Source organism: Talpa europaea (genome assembly GCF_964194135.1).
Source record: "Talpa europaea genome assembly, chromosome: 7".
Taxonomy (NCBI): domain Eukaryota; kingdom Metazoa; phylum Chordata; class Mammalia; order Eulipotyphla; family Talpidae; genus Talpa; species Talpa europaea.
Window position 1 is genome coordinate 117,818,113 of NC_140074.1, and position 22,898 is coordinate 117,841,010.

Below are 22,898 nucleotides of genomic sequence, written 5' to 3' on the forward strand. Positions count from 1 at the left end.
TGCTGTCCCCTTTGCCTGGAGGACACTTGACTGTCACCCATTTTGTCACGCAAGGTTCTGCTCCAGGATCACTTCTGGAATTTTCTCCAGCCGCTCCAGGTCAAACAAATTCTTCTTCTGCTATTTGTTCATATATCTGCTTGTTCAACTGTGACCTCTGCTCTGAGGGTCAGAGCCCGTGTCCTGTTCAGCTTTCTCCCTGCCCCCAGGCCTGGCACAGTTGAGCAGGTATGCCAAGGTGTTGGAGGAGGAAGAGTGAGATCAGCTTCCAGGTGAGAAAGCCATAACTGAAGATCCTGGATGGCCCCTGCTTGGTGCCAAAGGCATCACATGACAGAACTTTCACTGCCCTTTGGGCGGAGGATGCTGCCAATGTAGGGTCAGCAAGCTTTGTCCAGTGACTAGAGGTTGCACCAAACCATCCACTGGCCCTGCTGAATTCTCACTTAGCAGAAACCACGAAATTAAAGAAATCTCAGCTCCCTGCTCTCTTGCTCTCCTATGCCTCTCATCTCATCCTGTGGGGTGGCAGGACCCTTACCCCTTCCTGGGAAACTTGACTGTGTTTTGTTTTTCTGAAGATCCCAGGATGATGGGACAGGTGGGAGAAGAGGCAAGGCTAGCCAGGTTTATACTGGGAGAAAAGGGGAAGTATGGGGAGGTAACAACTGAGCTTGGACCGAGTTTGGAAGGGCCCAGTAGGAAGGCGCAGTCTGGCAGGCACTCTCCTGTATGAGAGAGTGAAAGACCAAGGCCTACTCTGCTGCTGCTGTACCCTAGTGTTGGTGAAGACAACTGCAGTAGAAATAGATGCCCTTTTTCTTCTGGATACGGTACTGTTTCTCTGAATGAGACACAACTTAGAGAAGTGATTGTAGGTCTAATTTTAGACATGCCAAACTCTTATTGCATGCAGAAGGGGGGGGTGTCTTGTCTTGTTCATCTTCTGCTCTGACCCACCCCCACAACTAGTCCTGCTCTGGCATACCAAGGGATGCCCCTGGGTTGCTGAAAATAATGGAGTGGATCAAAGACAGTCAGGCCAAGAGGGGGAGGTGGCCAGCGGGGGATGGAGTCTGGGCTGCGTGGAAATTCACTGGAAGCAAGGCTAGAGAGGGGAGAACCTGGTGTGAGTACAAAGGGGAGGCAGAAGGGCAGAGGCAGTAGATCTCCGCCAGGGCAGGGTTTTTTCTTTTTTTAAAGATTTATTTATTTATTTATACAAGCACTGGGTACAGTCAGAAGTGCGGGAGGGTGAGAGAATTCACCAGAGCCAGAGCGGGGAGCAGAGCAGGCAGAAGGACCGAAGTACACTGCTGAGGGGAGCAGCGGGCGGCAGGAGAGGTCTGCGCGCCATGTGGGACCCTCCTGCGGTGGCCGGGGAGCAGCCAGGGATCGAACCGGCGCTGCAGAGGCTGCGGGCAGCTTTGCAACCCAGCGCTCAACCACTGTGCCACCGGGGAGGCCCCCAGGGCAGGGGTTTTGAATCTCACACTCACCTCAGGGCTAAGACACCTTCCTAGAATATGGTGAGGATGGTGGACAAAACTCAGATGCCTTGATGGGGCCTGTGCCTCCTCCCCACGACTACACCCACTGGCTGACACCCCTGTGAGCACCCCCCAGCATTTGAGACCTGCTAGTCGTGTGATCTTGGCCAATCTGTTTATGCTTTCTCAGTCTGTCTCCTCTTGAAACCTAGGGAGAGTATTTTTACTTAACTTGTGTGCAAATAAATGAGATAATGCACGAGCAAGCCTGGTGCCTTGGTAGCACTCAATAAACAGCCACCGGCAATAATTATTACCATCTTGTGGAGGAGAAGCCTGAAAGTCTTTTGTTGTCCCGAAGGCAGAAGGAAGAATGAAGAGACTTCAGGAGCCTGGTCAACAGAGGCCAGAGGCCGCGGTGTGGAGTGGGGCGGGCAGGCGGGCAGGCAGGCAGGCAGGCAGGTGGAGGGGAAGCTGCTGGAGGGTAGGGCTGCAGCAGTGCTGGAAACAGGTGGAGCTGGGTGAGTTGTGGGCCTTTCCTGCCACCTAGTGGCCTATCTGGGCGAGGCCACCCAGCCGCCTCAGGTCTGGGCTGCAGCAGGGTGAAACTAGGCTTAAATATTCCTGATCGCAGTCTCTCCAGGCCTCTTCTGCTGGCCCCATGTAATGCCCTGTCCCCTGCTGGGACTCTGGCCCTTGACACCTCCTCTAGGCCCAGCTGTGGCACCTTTCTCCAGGTAGGGGACAGCCTTTGTTCTCTTGGCTCCCAGCAGAGTTGGGAGCTGAGGCAGGCAGCCCATAGGCTGGTGGAGGCCATCCTCACGGCCCTTCCCCTCCCCTGCTGGTACATGACCACTAATGGTATTCTGGTCCCAAGGGGATGCCAGGACCTCCTAGTACCGGGGCCCAGACCCATCTCAGTGTTTGTCACACAGATTTATTTCATTCTGTACATATGTACTATTTTAGCAGGCCCTGGTAGGGGGTCTGGCTAAGCCTTCTCTTGCTCCCTTCTCCTGAGGATTTCACTTCTTGTCTCCAGGATGATAGAAAGCAGGACAGACACAGAGGCCTGCTGGTGAAGGGCCCAACGATGAGGGGTGGGGTTGGAATCAGCGGGTGTTTGGGTCTCTCATGTTCTCATCATCTGCCCCCAGCCCCGCCCCATGGGCAGGCGCCCTGCCCTCTGAGGACACCGCCTGGAATGATGTCCTGGTTGCATCATGTCTGACTCCGGCTTCAAAAGCATCTGTGACTGTTTGGGGAGGGGTCTGACCCAGGGTAAGGGGTTTCTGCAGGAGGCCGGGAGTCACAGAGGGACACTCATGGAGTGGAGAATTCAGGGTCAGGCATCCACAAGCCCCCTGCGTCTGCCCTGCTGCCCCCTGCCTGCCCCGCCCCTGTGCCCACTTTCCCTCTCAGGGCCCTGCAGCCTCAGCTGCACCAGGCTGGATTGCATCATTCTTGGCTTTGTTCTCAGAGCAGCAGGTGGAGAAGTGGGGCCCATGGCCGCCACCCCCTCTCCCTCTCATCTTCGGTTCCCTCCTGAGTAATCCTCCTCCTTCCTCCCCTCTCAGGCCCAGGACACCCCTGCCTTACCCCAGGTTCTTGGTTCCCCAGGGAGCCCTGAAGCTGCAGAAGCAGGGGAAGCAGGCTGGAGACAGGGGCAGCACGAGGCTGGAAATAGCCCTTCACCACTTCTCTTCCCCACTCAGCTGACGGGGTGCCAGCCCCAAAGGTATAGCCCAGGTATGGTCCCCCAGAATTTGGAGACAAGGTCAGAAATGACCACCTGCCAAATTACAATAATAGTCAACGTAAGATGAACGAGTTTTATAGATCATTTATATGCCTGCCAGTGGGCTAAGCATTTTATTTATTTTTTAAAGATTTATTTATTTATGCATTCAAGAACTGAGGTACAGGCCAGAGGTGTGGGGGGTGAGAGGATTCACCAGAGACAGAGTGGGGAGCAGAACAGGCAGGTCGACTGAAATACACTGTCTAGGGGAGCAGCGGGCAAGTCAGGAGAGGTCTGCTGCACCATGTGGGTATCTCCCTGGCCGGGGATCGAACTCGTGCTACAGTGGCTGTGGAATCTTCAAAGGTTGCATCTTAACCCCTTGCTCCACCAGGGAGGCCCAGGTTAAGCATTTTATACTCACCTCTCACTTCATCTTTCACTCTCGGAGAGGTGAGAACACCGGCGCATGACCCCCACACCGCTGCTAAATGGCAGGGCCAGGATTTGAAACTTGGTCTCTCTCTAGCGTGAGTTGAAGTCTCTCATACAGATGCCTGGAAAATGTGGCACTGACTGACCTTTTTTTTTTTTTTTTTGCCCCTAAAAAGGAGGTTTTTGTCCAAGATGCATCCAGGGAGAAGAGAGTCTTCAAATGACCTGGGCTGGGGCCTGCCCCCAAGCCCACTGCTCCCATCTGAGGCAATGCTGTTTGAAGGTTCTGGTCCATTTAGGGTGTAGAAATAGCAAACAAAGAGCCGGAGCTTGTTGGGGATCCAGCAGGCTGGGAAGGAGAGAGGGCTGAGGGGCTGCCCACGTGGACCCCACAGGCTTGGCAGAGATAGTGGGCAGTGTCTTGGCTTCCTTCACACATACTCTGCCTGTAAAGCTTCCCATGGTGCTCAGGTATGCTGATAAAACAGCTTTGGGACTCAACAATCTAGACAATGTGACTCTGGCTTGTAGGAGTCTGCTCCTCAGGGCGAAATCAGTGTCTTTGGGTATAAGCAGAATTTGACCTCAGAAAACACAACCCCAGGCCTTAGGCCAGGCCTAGCAAGACACGGGTGGCTGCTGACATGTCCTCCTTCTTGTTTTCACTCCTAAGTGGCTGCTTCAGCACTGAAAGAGAACCAGAGGAAACCAAACCGACTGAGAAGAACAGAGACCTCCACAGGCCAGGGGCTAGCTCCACCACGGCCTGGGAGAGGCTGGGGCAGGGTCTGTGAGACGAGCTTGCTGGCTGGCACTCTCCTCTGCCTCCTGTCTCTTTAGCAGAGGATGGAATCTGTCTGAAGGGACAAAGGGCTCCATTGACCCCACAGCCTTGAAACCCCACCCAAGTCTATCCCTCCCCTACCCAGCAGAGTACTCTGGCAGCAGACTGGGGCCATGAGGCCGCTGAGAGGGCATGGCAGGGGAACCAAGGGAGGCTGCACCCAGCTGGGTGAGGCAGACGGAGTGTGTGGGCCCACCAGATCTCTGCAAGGCGGGGTGGCCAGGGATGAGGGGCTCCCTAGACTCCTGGCTGCAGTCCCAGGAGCAAAGCAGCAAGTGCCCCCCACAGGGCTATAACTATGAGGACAAGGGGAGTCCAACCTCTGCCCCAAACTGGGCAGCCTGGGAGCTCATGGCCATCCTGGCCTGCATTCCTGCCTCCTTCCTGCCCACCCCCCTCATGCCCCCCACTCTCAGTCTATAAAGCCCCCTTTGTCTGGGTCCACTAAGGATCTTAACTCCCCATCTCAGCTTCCCACCCCCTGCTCCTTCACCCTCTGGTGCCTAACAAAGAGACCAGGGCACAATGAGAAGTGGTGAAGCCCTTCATGCCTGCCGGGGCACTGGCTCAGGGAGTTTGGGCAGCCGGCCCCTGCACACCAACACCTCCATCCAGGCAGGTTAATTCCCACGCTGACCATTCCAGGACTCCACATCCTGGCCTGGGCAGCACGCCTGCTTCTCGCATGCCTGCTCATGTGATACCCCTCCACTTGGCGTGCCCTGGCAGGAGCACAACGGAGGGGCAGTAGGCAGTCAGGGGCCACCCCTGATGGGGGCATCAGTGGGGGATGCAGCCTTTTTGCCACCTCCTGGTCTTCACCAGAGTGGGCAGCACCACTGCCCACCAGGTTCCCAGCTGGTATCTGCAGCTTCAGAAGACTCTTCTCTGCCAGTGGACACACAATTCAGTCCTTTTTCTTGCCTGCACACGCCTGGGACATGGTACACGATGGGCGACAGGGATTTTTATCCCTGCTCCCTCCACCCAGACAGGGTCTCAGAAAGTGGGAGCAGAGGCTGGACCCTGGCAACAGGGGTGCCCCTCCCCAGCAGCTCCTGTTCTCATAGGGTCACAGGGTCCCCTGCTCCCCGTGGGTGTACCGGGCTCTGGCCTCCTCTCAGGCAACTCCTGAGAGGGGGTGTGTGGGGGTGGGGTGGGGTGGGGGCGGTGGGGGGGCGCGGGGCGGAGGGGGGTGCATGGAGTGAAAACTGCGGTCTGGGCCTTGGGGTCATCTCTGTCACCAAGGTGCCGGCGGCCTTGGGCAAGACACGGCCTGGCCCTTGTGAAATGAGGGGTGGGGCTCTTGGGACGCCAAACCTGGGGATGAGGAGGGCTTCCCTTGGAAGGGGGTCTTCTCTGGCGGAACGGGGTGGCGACGGGGGAGCTGCATGGATGAGGTATGCGGAGTGTGGGTGCGTGTGCTTTGTGCGTGTGTGAGGCTGGGAGATGTGCGAGTGTGCGCGCGCGTGCGAGCGCCGGCCTCCTCGGCGGGTGGGGAGGGGGCGGGAGGGGGCGGGAGGGGGTGGGAGGGGGCGGGGGGCGGAGGGGTGGGAGGGTGGGGGCGGGGCCTGCGGCGGGGCGGGGCGGGGCGGGGGTCCGGGCGGCTGGCACCCGGCGCTCCCGGCGGCGTTCGGCGGCCGCCCAGGGTGCCGCGGCGGCGACGGGCATGGAGGGGCCGCCGCCCCCTGCGCCCCCCGAGGCGGGCGCGGCGAGGACCGCGTAGCGGGCGGCAGCATGGAGCAGGTCGGCGGGCGCGGGGCGCGGGCGTGTCCGGAGGGGAGGCGGGGGGCGGAAGGGCCGGAGGCGGGTGGGCGCGCCGAGAGGAGGGGGCCGTCGCCGCGGGAGGGGCTGGGGTGCGGAGCGCCGGGCGGGCCCGGGCTCCGGGCGCAGAGGGCTGGTGTGACACGGCGGGGTGCACGCACACGGGCGCTCAGAGGACTCCCCGCCACGGACTCGGCGCGCGGGGGAGCGCCCGCTGTCTCCCCGCGGTCCCCACCGCGGAAGGAGAGCGCCCGCGCTGAGAAGCCCCCTCCTCACTCGGCGAGGGCCCAGCCCCCGCTAGGATTCTAGGCCTCAGGGGCTGCAGGCTCTGCAGAATGGGGTGACAGGAGGCTGGGGTGACTCTGAGTGATCCTATCCCTGACCCCAGACGACCCTGGTAGGAAGGACCTCAAGATACAATCGACCCCACCCCCTCCACATCTAGGGGCTTCTCCCAACCCGGCTCCCCCTCCTCTCCCAGTTACAACAGCTGCAGCAGCTGCTGCCACCATTTCGTGGCAGTGAAAAGATGGGGTGGGCTGGGCAGGCTCTCCATATGCCCCCCAAACAGACCTATGCCCCAGCCTGGCCCCAGGGGGTGTCTTTCTTTTACAAAGACTTGTCAAAAGGGAGCAGGGGCCCCCTCAGGTCAGAGCTCCTCAGCACATCTGAACAAGTGGGCCAGTCCCCTTTAGTGAGCCAGGGAGAGGGGCCTCTATCCTGACTTGCAAGCCCCCTTATAAGAGGGACAGGGAACCCCAAGTGGGGCGGAGTGAGGGAGCTACTCCTGGGGCTGCATTGCCTCCTTTCTGATCCCAACTTGGTTTGAGGGTGCGGGGTGGGGTCTAGAGTGGGTGCTGCTGTTCCTGGGCTTGCCTTAGTGGGCTGATCTTGTCCACACTCCAGGCTGGGGGGAGGGGGTGGGGGGGGCCCTGCTATGCCTAAAGTAATGACTCTAGCAGGGCCCCTGGGGTCTTGGGCCCTGAGACCCCACCCCTGTAGATTGAACTCAGGCCTCCTACCTCCAGGCAGAGGGGTTGAAGGGTTGCCTGTGATGCGAGGAGGAGGGGTGAAGTATGAAGAGTCAGGGTGAGGTAGATGAAGGGGATCAGGTGGTTTGGGGGTTTGGAGAAGGGTTCTGGAGCTGTGGACACCTTCCCTGGGCTGGATGTGATGTTTGGGGTGGCGCTGTGGGCTGGGCTGGTCTCCAGACCTGTTTGGCATCTTGGTTGTTAATTTAAATGGCCAGTGGCAGCTCCCTGGAGCACCAGCCCAGGCAGGGGGTGGGGGCTCAACTAACCATCATTATTTTTTGTCATTACTGACTCTACGGTCAATTTCATTGAGTGAAAAAAAAACATGGAGGTGGGGGACAGTACTAAATGTCATCGAATTTCTCACTTTCAAATAGCTTTTTTTTTTTTTTTAAAGAGGCATGCATTTTTATTTATTTATTTATTTGTTTGTTCGTACATGCACTGGGTATAGTCAGAAGCGCGGGAGGGTGAGAGAATTCACCAGAGCCAGAGCGGGGAGCAGAGCAGGCAGAAGGACCGAAGTACACTGCTGAGGGGAGCAGCGGGCGGCAGGAGAGGTCTGCGCGCCATGTGGGACCCTCCTGCGGTGGCCGGGGAGCAGCCGGGGATCGAACCGGCGCCGCAGAGGCCGCGGGCAGCTTCGCAACCCAGCGCTCAACCGCTGCACCACTGGGGAGGCCCTCAAATAGCTAATTTTATGTTACATAAATTTCATCTCAAAAAAGAAAGAAAAAGGGCATGGCTAGGGGCCATCACGTTCTGCCAGAGGATCCTAAATACATCTCATGGGGCCTGCAGCTCAGCTTGAATTGCTCCTCACAGCAGCTTGGCTGCTCCTGGTCACCTTCACCAGCCTTTCAAACTTCTTCTGGGGGGAGATCAACTGCTCCTCCTTTCCCAGAGGACAGAGCCACTGTGCTGTGGTTTCAGCATTGTGGAAGGGAGGAGCGAGCGTGGAGGAGATTCAGGTCCTTGGGACCCTGCCGTGGCCCATCAGAGACGCTGGGAGGCCTTGGGTGGCTGTCCTTTCCTTGGCACTCTGTGAAGTCCTGGCCAACTGTGGTGGCTTTTCAGGTCCTTTCAAGGTGTCCTAGGATACCTCTGCCAAGGAGCACAGTAGCCAGCCTTCCCCTGGACAGTGAGACTCTGTTCCCCCCACCCCCATGCACACAGGTGTGGTCTCTGATGATCGGGACAACTTTGGAGGTTCCCAAACTGATGCCAATGTCTTAAGGCCGTCCTAGTCCTGCCAGCCCCATGGGTGTCGCCAGCTTTCTGGATGTGCCGGCAGCGTGGTGTGTACGGGGCACTTCTGAAATCAGAGCTTCTTTCATGGTACCAGGGGAAGCTCCTATTTTAAGTTTCCCATGTGCTGAGCCCTCTTGTAAAGCAAAGAATCCTTTTATAGTGCAAGAACCGCCCTGATGTGTCTGTTTGGTATGTGTGGATTTTGGCATGTAGGGTTTCCTTAAAGGGGAGCATGCCTGGAATCTCTCCCAGGGGCTGGAATGGCAGGGTGGGGTGGGTGCTAGGATGGAGGGACTTGTCCCCCTGTGGTCAGTGCTCTGCGACTCTTTTCTCCCTATCTAACTTATCTAAGTGCCCTCGCTCCCACCCAGGCTGGCTCGAAGCCAGGCTGAGGAGAGGGGAGCAGCTGCTGGGGATTTCCAGACCTTCCAGGGGGAGGTGGGAGTCACCCTTCCCCTCTGTTCCTCCCCCTTCTAGTTTTTCTTCCCTTCCTCTGTGTTCCCCCCTTTCCTCTTTTTTCCTCTTCCTCCCTTCCAGATGGGTAAAATGGAGACCAGGAGGATAGCAGAGCAGCCCCTCTGTCATACAGAGTGTGCAGGTGGGGCTAGGCAGGACTGGGGGCCTGTGGCAGAAGCAGGGGTTGCAGGTCAGTAGCAGGAAGAATTAAAGAAACTTAGATTTTAGCATCCTGGAGCTGGAAGGGGCTACCTGGTCAACCCCTCCCAGAAGGATCATGCTTCATAGAAAGTGCAAGGGTTTAGCATCAGACTCTGAGCCTGTGTGTAGAGAAGGGCTAGTCATACCTACCTTATGGCGTTGGCATGAGGAGTAAATGAAATAATGCTTGTAAAGAGCTTGGCACACAGTAGGTTTTCAACACATTGTAATTACTTTGCTCTTCCTCTTGGTGTTTTCAGGACCCTGCTAGGTCCTTATAAGTCATCTGCTAACCTGCACACCCACAGTCCATGCCACTGGGTCTTCAGTGATTCAGAGTCACACAGTTGAGAGCCTGCAGGGCTGGACCACAGCCCAAGGCCTCCTCTCCCAACCACATAATTTCCCTCAAACGTGGCTCCCCTGAGGGGCAGCCAGTTAAGAGTGGCAGGGGTGGGGCATCTTTCATCCTTCCCCTACCCCCAACACCAGGGCTTCTCTGGGTGTGGCTCACCCTGCGGCCAGCCCAGGGAAGCTGCAGCCTCTTGCTCCCACTCCAGGCTGACTGACCAGAGGTTGCTGGGTAGGGGCCCCAGCTGTTTGGCAGGTTACCAATGCCCCTGGGCTCCAGCCAGGCCAGGGACTTGTAGCAACCTGCTCCCAGGGATTCCTCTTACCCAGGATTCCTCTGGGACCCAGCCAGCAGCAGGGATAAGGGTGGGGGTTGGTGTCATCTTGAGTAGACTGTTGCCCCACCCTAGACCATTAAAGATGCACAGCAAGGTCTACCTTTTGGAATGCTTGGAGCTTTTTCCAGAGCCTGAGCCCTCTCTGCAGCTCTCAGCCTTCAGGTCTCTTTCTCTGTCACTTGCTAGCTGAGTACCTCAAGGTCTGGGTCAGACACTGCCTTGCACCCCATTATTGAAGGCTGCCTCTTGTTTCAGTCTGCTCAGCAGCTTCCCAGCCATCCTTTGCTGTGTCACTGAGGGCAGGCATATCACCAGATTCATTGAACTGTGCCCACAGCTGCACACAACAGCTTATATGTAGTGGGCACTCAGTAAGTGTTTCTTGACTTGACTGAACCTGCAAATTTAGATGGTTGGTGTTGCTTTGGGGGACTAGCAGAGGACCTGGGGCTGAAAGCCAGAGAAGGTGGCAGGTCTATTTTACAGATAATGCATGTGCTCAGAACTGAATGCTTGTGTCCCACCTCCTCATAAGTTGGAGCCCTAATCCCAAATTAATGGTATTTGGAGGTGGGGTCTTTTGGAAATAATTAGGTCATGAGGGTGGCATCTTGGGTGGGATTAGTGCCCTTATAATAGAGACACAAGAGAGATGCTCTCTCTCTGCCTTGTGAGAACAGTGAGGAGGCATTTGTAGGCAAACTAAAAAGAGGGCTTTCACCAGGAAATGAATCATGCAGCACCTTGATCTTGGGTTTTCCATCCTCTGTAACTGATGTTAAAACAAAACAAAACAAAACAAAACAAAACAAAACAAAACAGGCCAGTCCTCTGTTTGACCCTCCTGCACTTCTCCACCAGGGGGTGCTCTTTCCCCTCCGGTGGAAGGGCCAGCATAGACCTGAGAAGCCACCCAATGTTTTTCCTCTTCAACTCACAGAATGTTTTGAATTCATGATCAAAAATGAACTCCAAATCCGAGGCACACTGAGGTCTTATAGTTTTCATCTTATGGAGAAACTGAGGTTCAGAGATGTGCCTTTCCTTCCAGGTGGGCAGTATGGGAACCGAAACCCAAGTCTTTGGACTCTTGGTTGAGTGCTCCTTGATGACTCCACACCCCTTTCAGGCTCGTGGGCCAGGGCTGATTCTGACCCTGGATGGCTCTGGACTGGGGACTCCCTCACCAGTCACGTCCTATGCTTTCTTCCTAGCCCCTCATGACCCCAGGGAAATAGGTGTCTTCCTCTTGTACCCAGACTGGTATCTTTTCTCTCCCCTACACAGTCACCTCCATCTGGTGTCCCTCCAGGCTCTCTACCCCTTGGTAGCTGCTCTTCAGCCGAAAAATCTGCTCAAGTTTCCCCCACCCAAATGGAAACGTGCCTTGCCCTTGGTTCACCTGTTCTATCCAACCAGCCTTTCTTGCCAACTCTTTTAAGGGCTTAGTCCTACTCCTCACCCCTGATGCTCTTCCTTGCTGGGCAGTCTGGCCTCTGCCCCTATGTGTCCCCTGGAAATGTCTTGTCTGCCTGACACATTCCTTCCAAACACCTGCTTCCTCTGAATCTTCCTTACCAACTCTTCTCCTTCACCTGCCCCCTACAGGTGGGTGTTGCTGGGGTCTTGTCCCATGTCTGGTCTCCTCTCACTTGGCATTGTCCTTGGAGAACCACACTCCTGGTCCCCTGATGACTTCCAAAGCCATGTCCCTAGCTTAGGCCTCTCTTCCAGGAGATGGACCCAGGACTTAAGTGGCTTCTGATGTTTGTGCTTCTGCCCATCTCCTTGCTGTACCCCTTTCTTTTCCTGCTTCTGGGTCTGGGCACACCTTCGCTTAAATTCCCTGCCCCAAGCCAGGCTAGAATCTAAGAGCCTCAGGCCCACCCCATTTCCTTCCTCATCCCTCCATGCTTCCTGCCCACTGTCCCTCTGCTTGGATTCAGCCACATCATCACTGGAGTCTGCTTTCCAGCCTCCCTACCTTAGCCCACCAGACAGGCCTTCTCCCGGGAGTGCTCTCCCCCTTCCTTCTCCCCTACTTCCCCTCACCCACCCATAAAGCCCCAGACAGCTCAAGGCCACCTCCTTCTGGAAGCCTTCCTCTGCTTCCTCAGTCTTCCATTGCTCCTTTTCTGGAATCTCACTTTAGAGTCCTAAGACTGGGGTCCCTCAAGGGAAGGAGCTGGGCCTTATCTCTGTCTCCCCAGGGTCAAACTACCTGGCTACACCTCATGCTCTCCCATCTTCTCCTGCATGGAGACTCCCAATAAGCGTTTGTGAGTGTCCATAGGCGATAGGGCTGGGGGATGAGTTTAGAAAGAGGGGGTATATAAGGAGATTGAGTCCACCCCATGTTGGCCTCAGAGAAAGGATGCCAGGAATAGAATGGCTTTTGGGGGTGATGGTGGGATGCAGGGAATGAGAATGGGGAGTCAGAGGGAATGGGAATCCAGGACAAAATAGGGAGGATGGGAGGAAGGGGGGCTGGCAAAGATGATGGAGGAGGGCCTGGACAGGATGGGGGTTCAGGTCAAGGTGCAGGAAGAGGTGGGGAGGGCTGGAGGGTGGGGGAAGAGCACACTTTCTGGGAAGTGGGAGAGGTGGGGGAGGGGAGTGCCTGCATTGTGGAGGGAGGAATTCGCCTGCCGGCCAGTGTGAGCTCATTTCCTCTCACCGCCTCCTGCTGTGTCTGAGGGCATCAGGCTCTGGAAAAAGTGAACCGGGGACCCCAGGGGCCACCACCCTCCTCCCCTCCCCTATGGCCTCCGTTTGGTCTGGAACTCAGACGCTGCTGCTTTCCCCTTATACATGTGGCCAGCTGTTCTGATAGGACCCCTGAACTGGGGAGGCAGCCAGCCTGGGGCCCCTGGAGCTACAGGGTTGAAAGGGACCCGGTTGAAGATGAAGCACGAAATCCCAGACAGCATAATGGGCCACAATGAGGTGGCAGGAAGGGCTTCTCAGAAGTGGGTGACAACTCTGGCTGTGCGTGACCTTGATGAAGTGAGGTGGGGAAGGCAGAGGAGTCATGACCAGACCGTCATCATTATAAAGGCATCTCTTTCCGTTGACTTCTACAGGATTTGAAAAATAAATAAAACATAAGATTTCAAAACAAGTCACTATCTCCCTGATTCCTCAGGCTCTCAGGAGGAGGATGGCCTCGCTGGTGTCTGGGCCACCCCATCGCTGCCAGGACCTGAGTCCCTGATACTGAGTAGGGGTAGTGGGGTGGGGGCTTGGGCTGGTCTGTTACAGGGCAGGGAGAGGGACAGCCCAGACCCCACAAACCTGCCTGCTCTAAATAGGTTCTGCCATCCGCCGCATCGACACAAAACATATGAGACTTTAATGGGAAGGAACTTTAATACAATTAGTGAACAATATAGGAAAGGCAAAGAATATAGTTTCTAAATCAAGCACCCAAAGTTACCCGTCCCCTCATGGGTAAAACTCTATCTAAATGGGATTGGCCCAGAGTAAGTCCTGAAAGCCTGCCACAAGTCTAAAGCATCCTCCAGTGGGGATCCACAGAAAAGGATCAGAAACAACCAGACAAGTCTGGAGGGAAAAGAGCAAAATCAAAATCAAGACAAAAACTGCCATTGTCACCTCCCCACAGGTCCCTCACCCACATCTGTGTCACCCAGTCCACGACCAAAAGGCAAGTGCAGTTTCTTCACGTGTCTCTCTGTTCCATGCGCCTCCTCCAGGTCTCCTTCTGGCTCTTCATCCTGCTTCCTTCCTTCCTCAGTCTCCTCTGCAGTTTCTTCTCTCCTGCTCAGCTCCACCTTCCTTTTGGGTGGGGCAGGAAACCTGGAACCTCCCGCTTTCCTGGGGACCACCCTGTTACAGATCCACTTTCGGAAGCCAGGATGGTGGTGGTTGGCCGGGAAGCAAATAGGTCTCGTGAGGTCTCCTTGGCCCAGAGAAGGTGGCTGATTCCAGTAGCCAGAGACCAGAGTCAGCCTTCTGCTTTCCTTGCCTGCTTTATCCAGACCATATTCCTGTCTATCTGTGACCTCTCCCCTCTTTTCCTCATAGTCTGGGCGAGGGAATACAGTCATAAAACTATGAGAGGCCTAGAAAAGAGGTAAACATGGGCCATGGGAAACAGGTGGAAAGGATGTCAGTTACACAGCAGAGAGAACTTCCTAGCAGAAGTGAAGGATCTTCCGGGGGACGGGCTGGAGGGCTCCTACTTGGGGGTATGGAAATAGGGACTGTTTTTAGGATCTTGGTGGCTTTTTGGAACCAGCTGAGTGAAACCCTGGGGAGCTAGTGACGGGAGACCTGGTAGGGGGGATGCTTAGTGGTGTCCATGCACAGAGGCTCTGTGGGCTGGCCCAGAGACTGTGGACACAGGCTGGCTGAGTGGGGGTCTGAAGGACCAGGCAGCTGCCAGTCTCCATTCCCCTGCTTCTGCAGGGTCATGGGCTGGACTGCCTGGGAGGGGGCCCTAGATCAAGAGGTGTGGCGCTCCTGAAGACTCCATGTCTCTCCTCCCTGCATCGGCATCACCACTTTTTTTTTTTTAGATTTATTTATTTATGCACACAAGAATTGGGGTGCAGGCCAGAGGTGTGGAGGGTGAGAGGATTCACCAGAGACAGAGTGGGGAGCAGAACAGATGGACTGACTGAAATATACTGCTGAGGCAAGACAGGAGAGGTCTGCTGCGCCATGTGGCCTGGATCAAACTCCTGCTGCAGCGGCTGCGATAGCTTCATAGTGCTGAGCCTTAGCCCCTTGCATCACCGCTTTTTACCCTCGTCTCACCTCCCATGACTGGAAGAGTAATGCCGCCTTCATCCTTTCCTCTCGCGGTCCTGGGGGTCCCTCTTCGTCTTGGACTTTCTCTGCCTCTCTGCTCCCTCCATGGTCCCAGCCCCTCATCCTTCCCGCGTCTCTGTTTCTGACCATCTCTGTCTGGCTGTGATTCTCTGTCCTTCGTTTCCTCCTTCCTTCCTTTTCCCTGTGCTAGTTCAGGGTTGGCTGCTCCGGTCCTCTTTCCTGGGCTGGCTGATCCCGACTATCTGGGCCGGTCCCCGGAGGCCCGTCCAAACTGTCTCCCCGAGACCCCTTCTTCCCCCGGGCTGTGTTTCGCCCTCTAGCTCCGCGGGCAGCAACACCCCGGCCCCAGCGCCTTTCCCGGCTCGCTACCTAGGGAGAGGCGGCGGGTGTGCCCCGTCGAGGGAGGAGGAGCGAAGGGGCGGCCCGGGGAGGGCGCCCCTGCCGCGCGCCCGGCCCCGCCCCCGCCCCGCCCCGCCCCCCGGGGCCCTGCCCGAGCCCCCAGCCGTGCCCGGGCCGCAGAGCCGCCGCTGCCGCCCGATGAATGGAGTCGCCTTCTGCCTGGTCGGGATCCCGCCCCGCCCGGAGCCCCGGCCCCCCCAGGTGAGGGCGCCGGGCCAGGGGAGGGGGATCCAGGCGCTGCGGGGGAGCTGGCGGCAGGGCTGGGGTCGCGGTGCCCCCGCCGGCCTGGGACAGCTTGGGGCGCGAGGCGCGGGCACCGCGGGCTCGGCTGTGGGGCACTCGGCGGGTGGCAGGCTCGGGAGGGGCCAGGAGTGACGTTGCCCTGGGCAGGGGGGCGGGAAGGGGGCAGGTAGGCCGGGGCCGGGCGCTCCTGGGGCTGCCAGGCCCCCCGCCCGGGCAGCGGGGGCAGGAGGCCCGCGCCTTTTGTCCGGGTTTTTCAGGCGGGGCGCCTGTTGCTGTTTCCTCTGCCCGAGTTTTCGTTTTCCGTTGGCGAGGCCCCGGCACAGCTGGAGGGGGAGCGAGTGGGGGAGGGGGTTCCCCGGGCGGGATGTCCTTGGCCTCGGCAGCGGGACACCCCGATCCCCCCACCCCGTATGCGGCTGGACCTCAAGACGACCCGCCAGGAGCCGATCCTGCCACCTTCCCCACCTCCCTGGGTCCTGGGTGAAAGCAGCCGGCCCGGGACCCCGGGATCTGCAAGCGTGGCCGCCCTCCCCTCTGCCCCCTCAGCTGGCTGTGGGTGGGTCTGGGCGCGTGGTGCCAGGGGCATTACTCAGCGCTGCCTGCTTTGCTTGGGTTCTTTCATCTGCCAGCTGCTGAGGCTGGGGAGGGGCCAGCAGGGGCCTCTGGGCCCCAGCCCCTACCCCTACCTCTGAGCCTGGCTGCCCAGTCTCTCTGGAACACCCAAACTGGGGCTCCCCGCTTCCCAAGATGAAGGGTTGATAGCCATGGTCCAGTGTTTTCTAAGCTTGAGTTCCCTGGGGTCCAGGTTGGGGTCAAGGCAGGGATTGAGGCCTTTTCTTATTAGGGCAGGAGGACTGGAGGACTCTAAGCTGGAGGATTTAGTAACTCTTCTTCCCAGGCTTGCAGCTGGGGACTGATGATTTCAAGCTCTGGGAGAGAAGCTCCTTTCTCAGGAGCTGATGTATGCTTAGTTCTCCCTCAGTCTGCATCTCGCTCCTGGCTCCCCTTCCACCTTTCAGCTAAAGTGTTTCCTAATTACAAACTTGAAATTCAGGATGGACAGGGGCTGGAGGTGGAGGTCATTAAGCATGAGTCCCTTGGGTTCCCCTCACCAACACATCCTTCATCTCCACCCCCTACCATTTCCACTCCTACCCCCACCCTGTGGCCCAACTGGGGGTGGATATTGTTTGATCTCATGTGATTCTTCCCTCTGCCAGCACAACAGTCCATTCCCAAAAGTGGCCAGCTCTCATGGAGATGTGCTCTTTGGCATACAATTCCAACCTCAATTATATAACCAGTCATTTCAGCCCCAAACATAGCCCAAAGGCCCCCAACCCCAGCCTCTTCTTCCACTTGCTCATTAGGTGGTTGGGTCCATCCCTAGGTGGCTGGGAACTGCAGCTATATCCCAGGCCTTACCTCTCCCTTGGGAACCATGAGAGCAGTACATCCCGTACTGCTGGTTAGAGGCCCTCAAAACCCTGGGAGTTGGCAGGGTGTTCTAGGTCTGTGAATTCCCAGCGATGCAGCCAGGGCTAGCCTCCTGTCTTCTGCTGAGGTCAGGGTTCAGGGCGAAGTTTTGAAGAAGGGAGTGTTACTAGGCAGGTGGCTTTGTGACCTCATGGGCATGGGCCAGCCTCAAGCACTATGAGACTGGACACAGGGAATAGGCCTTGTGTTTAGGCAGCCTGGGTGGGGGTCTCTGAGCCCCCCACATCAGGCTAACCCTGAACTCATGGGGAAGTGGAAAAGGTACAGACCTGTGCGGCCTCCCAGGGCCGCATCATTTTGGCAATGATGGGAGTGGAGGTGAGGGAGTGGGCAGAGGTGTTTATTGTCTCATGTGCATTGGAGGGATGCTGAGAAGGGCTCCATGATGTACATGTGAGGTCCCAGAAGGAGAATGGCCTAAGTTACGGGGTGAATGGGTTGTAGTTAGGGGACTTCTAGGAGAAGCTTGTGCGCGAAGCATCCCAGCCCAGCTGGACAAGCACTGTAGTGACTAGGTAGGTGGAGTCCTGTCATGTTGGAGTCTAAGTCTAGAAATCAGGGAGATTCGTAGGGGATGCAAATGAGCATAGATATTAGTACTTGAAAAAAATGTGTTTTTAAGAAGGGGGAGTAGCTTTAATAGTCTAGCTAAGACATAGGTAGCAGTTGCTCTGGGCCAGGATTTATATAAAATGCCTCATTTAATTCTCACAACACCACCATGATGAGGATACTGTTATCCCCCAACTTTGCAGTTGGGGAACAGTGAGCAAATAGCCAAAATCTCGTTGCCAACAGGTGGCAGATCCACAGTAGGGACCTGACAATCCAGCTGCCAGGTTCATGCTCTCGCGCTGCTATCCTGTTTCTCAGGACCTCCTTTGTCTTGCTGTCCCTCATATCCCAAATCTGGGTCCATCCTGGACACAGCCCAAGGTCAATGTCAAGCTCTTGATTGGAACTTGGTTGCACGTCTTTTGGCTGGGATGGGGATGGGAACCAGAGGCCTCAGGATGCCAAAGCCTCGGGTAGTGGTGAGGGGCAATCAACGTATTTCCCCAACCTCCATCTCACCCAGTGCCAGCCCATAGCCCTTGGGCTATGGTTCGCCTCATTGGTTTTTCCTTCCAAAAGGGTGTCAGTCCTGCTCTGTTGGCTGCAGGGGTTCAGAGGTAAGATACTGGCTTGGACAGGGATTTGGACAAAGCTGGATTTTAATTATCTTGCTCTCTTTCCCTCCCTAGAGAGGGCCATGAATAGCGCCTGTGGGAGCTGGCTCTGCCTTTCCCCAGCACCCCACCCCCTTCAACAACCCGCCTTTAGATCCAGGCCCCCCTGTTTCATGTGAAATTGTGCCAGCTCATCAGCAGGGCAGTGTCAGTCAGTACCAGCTGGGCATCTCCCCACTGCCTCAGTGGGGCAGCAGGCTGAGATGGCCTGGGGCTATACTGTGGGGCAAGTTTAAAGCTCTGTGGGGTGGGGTGTATTATTTACCTGTTAGATTGTGTCAGGACCAGAGGGGTCACCTTGTCCACCTCCCTTATGCTACAGTGGGGAAACTGAGGCCAGATAGTGCCAAAGTCAAGCAGCCTGCGAGTGGGAGACATGAACCTAGGTGTTCTGGCTCCTGGGCTCCCAGGCCGTGCCTCTGCCCACACTGTTCTCCCCTCTGGGCCCACTTGCAGCACAGGGTTCTGGACTGGGCCCTGAGGAGGAGAGCAGAGGGAGGAACAGGGATGCATGGACAATGTGTCCCGTTCATCTCTGTGTCCCCAGTGGCCAGCACAGTGCCTGGCACAGAGCAGCTTTCCATAAATGTTTGTGAAATGCAGGCCAGGGAGCAGCTCCCCCTCTGGCATCCCAGGGTGCCTGGTGCCCAGCTCTACCCTTGGCATTGGGAAGGTCAGTCTACACTTAAGACTCCCCGACCCTACCCCGACCCTACTGGCTATTCCCTTCAATTTGAAGGGAAGAAAAAGAATAATGGCAACTACTGCTATCATAGTACTCACCACTAGGTAGGGAGGTACGTTATCATCATCCCCTTTGACAGAGGAAGGAACTGAGATTCCTTGACTTGCTAAGGTCACTTATAGCTATTAAGTGGCAGAGCTGGGGCGTTACCCGTGCTCTTAAACTCATTCCAGCTGCCGCAGAGGTGTTCTGTTTGTCTTGGTATCCTGGGGGCCTGGCACACAGCCAGTTCTCAGAGAATATTTGTTGACTAGCTCTAAATTCATGAGTGATAGATGGCATATGGAAAAACCACAGGATCCTGTACGCTAAGCCTTCGGAAGTAGACCTCTGGGGTTAGGGTCTTGGGAAGGCAAACTGGAGGTACACCCCTTGTTGTCTGTGCCATTTTGCCTGGGCCAAACCTAGAGAGGGAAGAAAACTCCACACCTTATCATGACTGCCCCCCAAGGTTTGATGGGGCCCCTGGGGTACCTGCAATCTCTGGCTTCTCCCCAGAGTTCCAAGGGAACCATGCTGCGCAATGGGCATGTGGGAAAAGACTATACAGCGTGGATTAAAGAGGCCTGTTCCTTTTTAATTTCTCTGAGTCTGAGATATTAAGCTCAATGTGCCTCCTTGGTGGAAAAATCTGGAGGTTTGGGGCAGGGCCTGTCATGTCAATCAACCCTCCATCTCTCAGAGTAGGGGGTATTGATCTCCAACCACCTCCAGTCCTAAACCTTAGGCCCTGGTTCATCTCCTTCAACCTCCTCAAAAGCATGTGCCCTAGACAGGTGACCCTTTCACCTGCTCCCCATTTGCTGGCTTGAATGCACTATCTCGAGGTTACACTTCATCTGCTGCCAAAGGTTGGTGGGGAGAGGGCTGGGGGGAAAAAGAAGATATTGTAGGGACTGTGATTCCTTCCAATCTTGACAGATGACCCTGAGGGAGGAGAGGCCTGGGCCTGAGTGTCTCAGAGGCAGGCTGGGTGTCTGGACCTTCAGCCTGCTAAGGTCCAAGTTTCAGCGCTAGCCCTATTCACTGTGTGATTTGGACCAGTTAATTATTTTTTAACCTCAGTTTTCTTATCCCTGAAATAATCCCTTAAATTGTTGAGAGGATTAGTGAGATAATATAGGTAAAGTGGCTGATGTTTGGTAATCTCAATTATTAATAATAATTGTTATTAAACAAGCAATAATCAGGGATGGAAATGAGGACAGCACACTTTTGACTCAAGAAAGAGAGCCCTTTGTGGTTGGTGTGATCTGAGAGGAAGTGAGCTGCCCCTGGAAATAACGAGGCCCCATCAGTAGAGGTGAGCAAGCACAGGCTGGACTAGAGAGAATTCAGGGACTGACACAGAGACCCTAAGATCCACCCCTGCTTTGTGATCGGAACATGCTTTGTGATGGGAACACGGATCCCCCGTGTAGTAGGAAATTAGAGAAGCAGGTGAGACCTGGTTCCTGCAATGGGGGAATGAGTAGTAGGGGTAGACATCCCAGCCTACTGGGTACCTGAGAAGCTGGCTGCTGTGGCTTGGATTTATTTTTTATAATTTTATTTTTTTAAAGATTTATTTATTATTATTTATGCATACAGGAGCTGGGGTACAGGCCAGAGGTGTGGGGGGTGAGAGGATTCACCAGAGACAGAGTGGGGCACAGAACAGGTGGATTGACTACTGAGGGGAGCAGTGGGAGAGACAGGAGAGGTCTGCTGTGCCATGTGGGTTGCTCCCTGGCCGCCTGGGGGATCGAACTTGTGCTGCAGGGGCTGCGGACAGCTTCATAGGACAGCTTCATAGGTTGCGTCTTAACCCCTTGCGCCACCAGGGAGGCCCGCTGCGGTTTGGATTATGGGCTCAGCGGGAGTCCAGAGAGGCTGTCTGGAGGAAGCCTGGAAGGATGGGAATGGTTCTGACAAGTGAGAGAAGGTGAGAGGCTGTTGCAGGCCTGAGAAGGGCTTGGTGGTTGAGGGGTAGTGAGGCACCTGGATCCCTAGTCCTGAAATTGGGCCTCAGGCTACCTCCCCATCCTGACTGCCCCCTTGGGGTATGGTGGTGATAGTGGTAAGGAACTGGTAGCTCCCTGTTCCCCGCTTTCCAGCCTTTCCCCATGGCAAAAAGCTGGGGCCTGTGAGGAACGGAACTGGGGAAAGAAAGACTTCTTATGCCCAGTGCATTTGGGGGCGTCCGGGGGTCGGGGGAACAGTGGGGCCTTTGTCCCCAGTTGCCGGGAATCTGGCCGAGGAGCCGGCCCTGGTCTGGCTGGGCCCTGGGCAGGCAGGTCCTCTTTGAAGTGACCCTTTCAAAGTTCAGCCTGAATCCTTGGGAGGAGAGACAGCTTGGGGCGGGGTATGGGGATGACTGAGACCCACAAGCCAAGGATGGAAATAGACCCAGTGCCAGCTGGGCGGGCAGGCTGGCAGGAGATGTGTGGGCTGGAGGAATGTGGCCAGGCTGGGGGTACATGTGGTAGCCACGTGGGAGGACCCCAATCCAGGGGTCTTGGCGCCCAAGTGGGATCAATACAGGGAAGGGGAGCGTTCATTTTGGCCCCCTGCCTGGTTTCTATCAGATCCCAGCTTGATTTCTGTCTGACTCTGGGCTCCTAAATCTGCAGCTTTTTCTTTTTAATTTCCTCAAAAAGCTAAGGGCTCCTTGGGGAGAATCAGATGTGGACAAAGGACTCAGAGCCCTTGGTAGGAGGGAGGAGTGAAGATCTGGGTTGGCTGAGCCTTTCCTGCTCCTGAGAGCCCCCAAAAGCCTGGAAGGGGAGGCTGGAATGGAGCCTCCTACCCTCCACTAAGGTTCCTCGCATTCTCCATGTGGAGGAAACTATATTCTCCAAAAGAGCGCGTGAGGGAGGCGAGAAGCCTACCAGAGAGGGGACATCTTGAGACGTTTCAGCTGGAGGGCTACTAGAGGCCCCGCTCCCACTTAACCCATGGGGAAACTGAGGCCTAGAGAAAAACTCCACTAAGATTTTATAACATGGCCTCTGATATTTGCATCGGCAATATCTGCCAGTACGGAACACACCTTTCTACTCCCTGCCAAAAATATCATAAAAATGAAATAGACAGAACAGAGGGGAAGGGACAGGCGAGAGCAGAAGGAAGAGGGAGAATGGAGGTTCAGGCGGGTGGGCATAGCCCAGGGGCAGAGAAGTGCCCATAGTCTCCTCCACTCCCGCCCACTGGGACTCCGTGAAAGGAGGGGAAGAAGGAGTGGACTGAGCAGTGGACAGTGGAGCCTTCGGCAACCCAGGTGAGGCCCCTACCCCACCCTGATGCTGTTTTCTAGTTCATGGCTCCGCACAGCAATCTCTTCTTAGCAATGTCCTTTTCTCTACTTGGGAAGATTCTTCTAAATCTCCCTTTCCTTCCCAGGGTGGCCCCTGGTTCCTTCCTAAGAGAAGGGTGCCAGAGGGAGTTGAGGACCCGACAAGATGATGGGGTGCTGCGGGCAGTCTGGTACTCTCCCATATCTTGTACTGGCATCTGTAGAGATGAGCCCTCATTAGCTCTGATGAAGCCTTGGCACCATGCCCTCCCTCTGCCCTGCAGCACCTGGAGAGGGTGAGGGGAGGAGGGGCAGCTGAGGTTAGGCCAGGTCCAGGAGAGGGGTGGGATGTCTGCAAGGGAAGAGTCAGGAAATGGGACCATCAGTAAGATTAAGGCTGCTATGGGCCAGAGAAGCTGGTCCCCTTGGGAACTTTTCCTTCTTCAGTGGCTCTCTGAAGGTCCCCACAATGCTCAGGACAGTGTTATCTGAGAGACTGGGTGTGGCCCGGGTCACCGAGGACATTCCCAAGACTGGTGTGCATAGTGTCCTCCTGCCCACTCCTTCATTTCAGCCTGGGGCAGGAGAAGGACCTGGCTCCAAAAATGGGAGGCTCAGTGCTTGGGAAAATCAGGCAGTGGCCAGATTTTTTTTTTAAGATTTATTTATACATACAAGAACTGGGGTACAGGCCAGAGGTGCAGGGGGTGAGAGGATTCACCAGAGAAAGTAGGGAGCAGAACAGACAGATCTACTGAAATACACTGCTGAGGGGAGCAGCGGACGAGACAGGAGAGGTCTGCTGCACC

The 22,898-nt window shown here is 56.1% G+C and overlaps 1 protein-coding gene across 3 annotated transcripts in view; it reads left to right on the forward strand.

Annotated features, from left to right (window-relative positions):
• Positions 1-15,239: 15,239 nt before the first annotated feature.
• ARHGAP23 (Rho GTPase activating protein 23) overlaps positions 15,240-22,898 on the forward strand; it is a gene marked incomplete at both ends in the record, with an annotated part of 62,130 nt that continues 54,471 nt past the window's right edge. For all 3 annotated transcript variants that reach the window (XM_084236704.1, XM_084236703.1, XM_084236705.1), the window contains one exon: positions 15,240-15,302. In XM_084236704.1, the coding sequence (XP_084092830.1) occupies positions 15,240-15,302 (63 nt within the window). The remainder of the gene's footprint in view (positions 15,303-22,898) is intronic.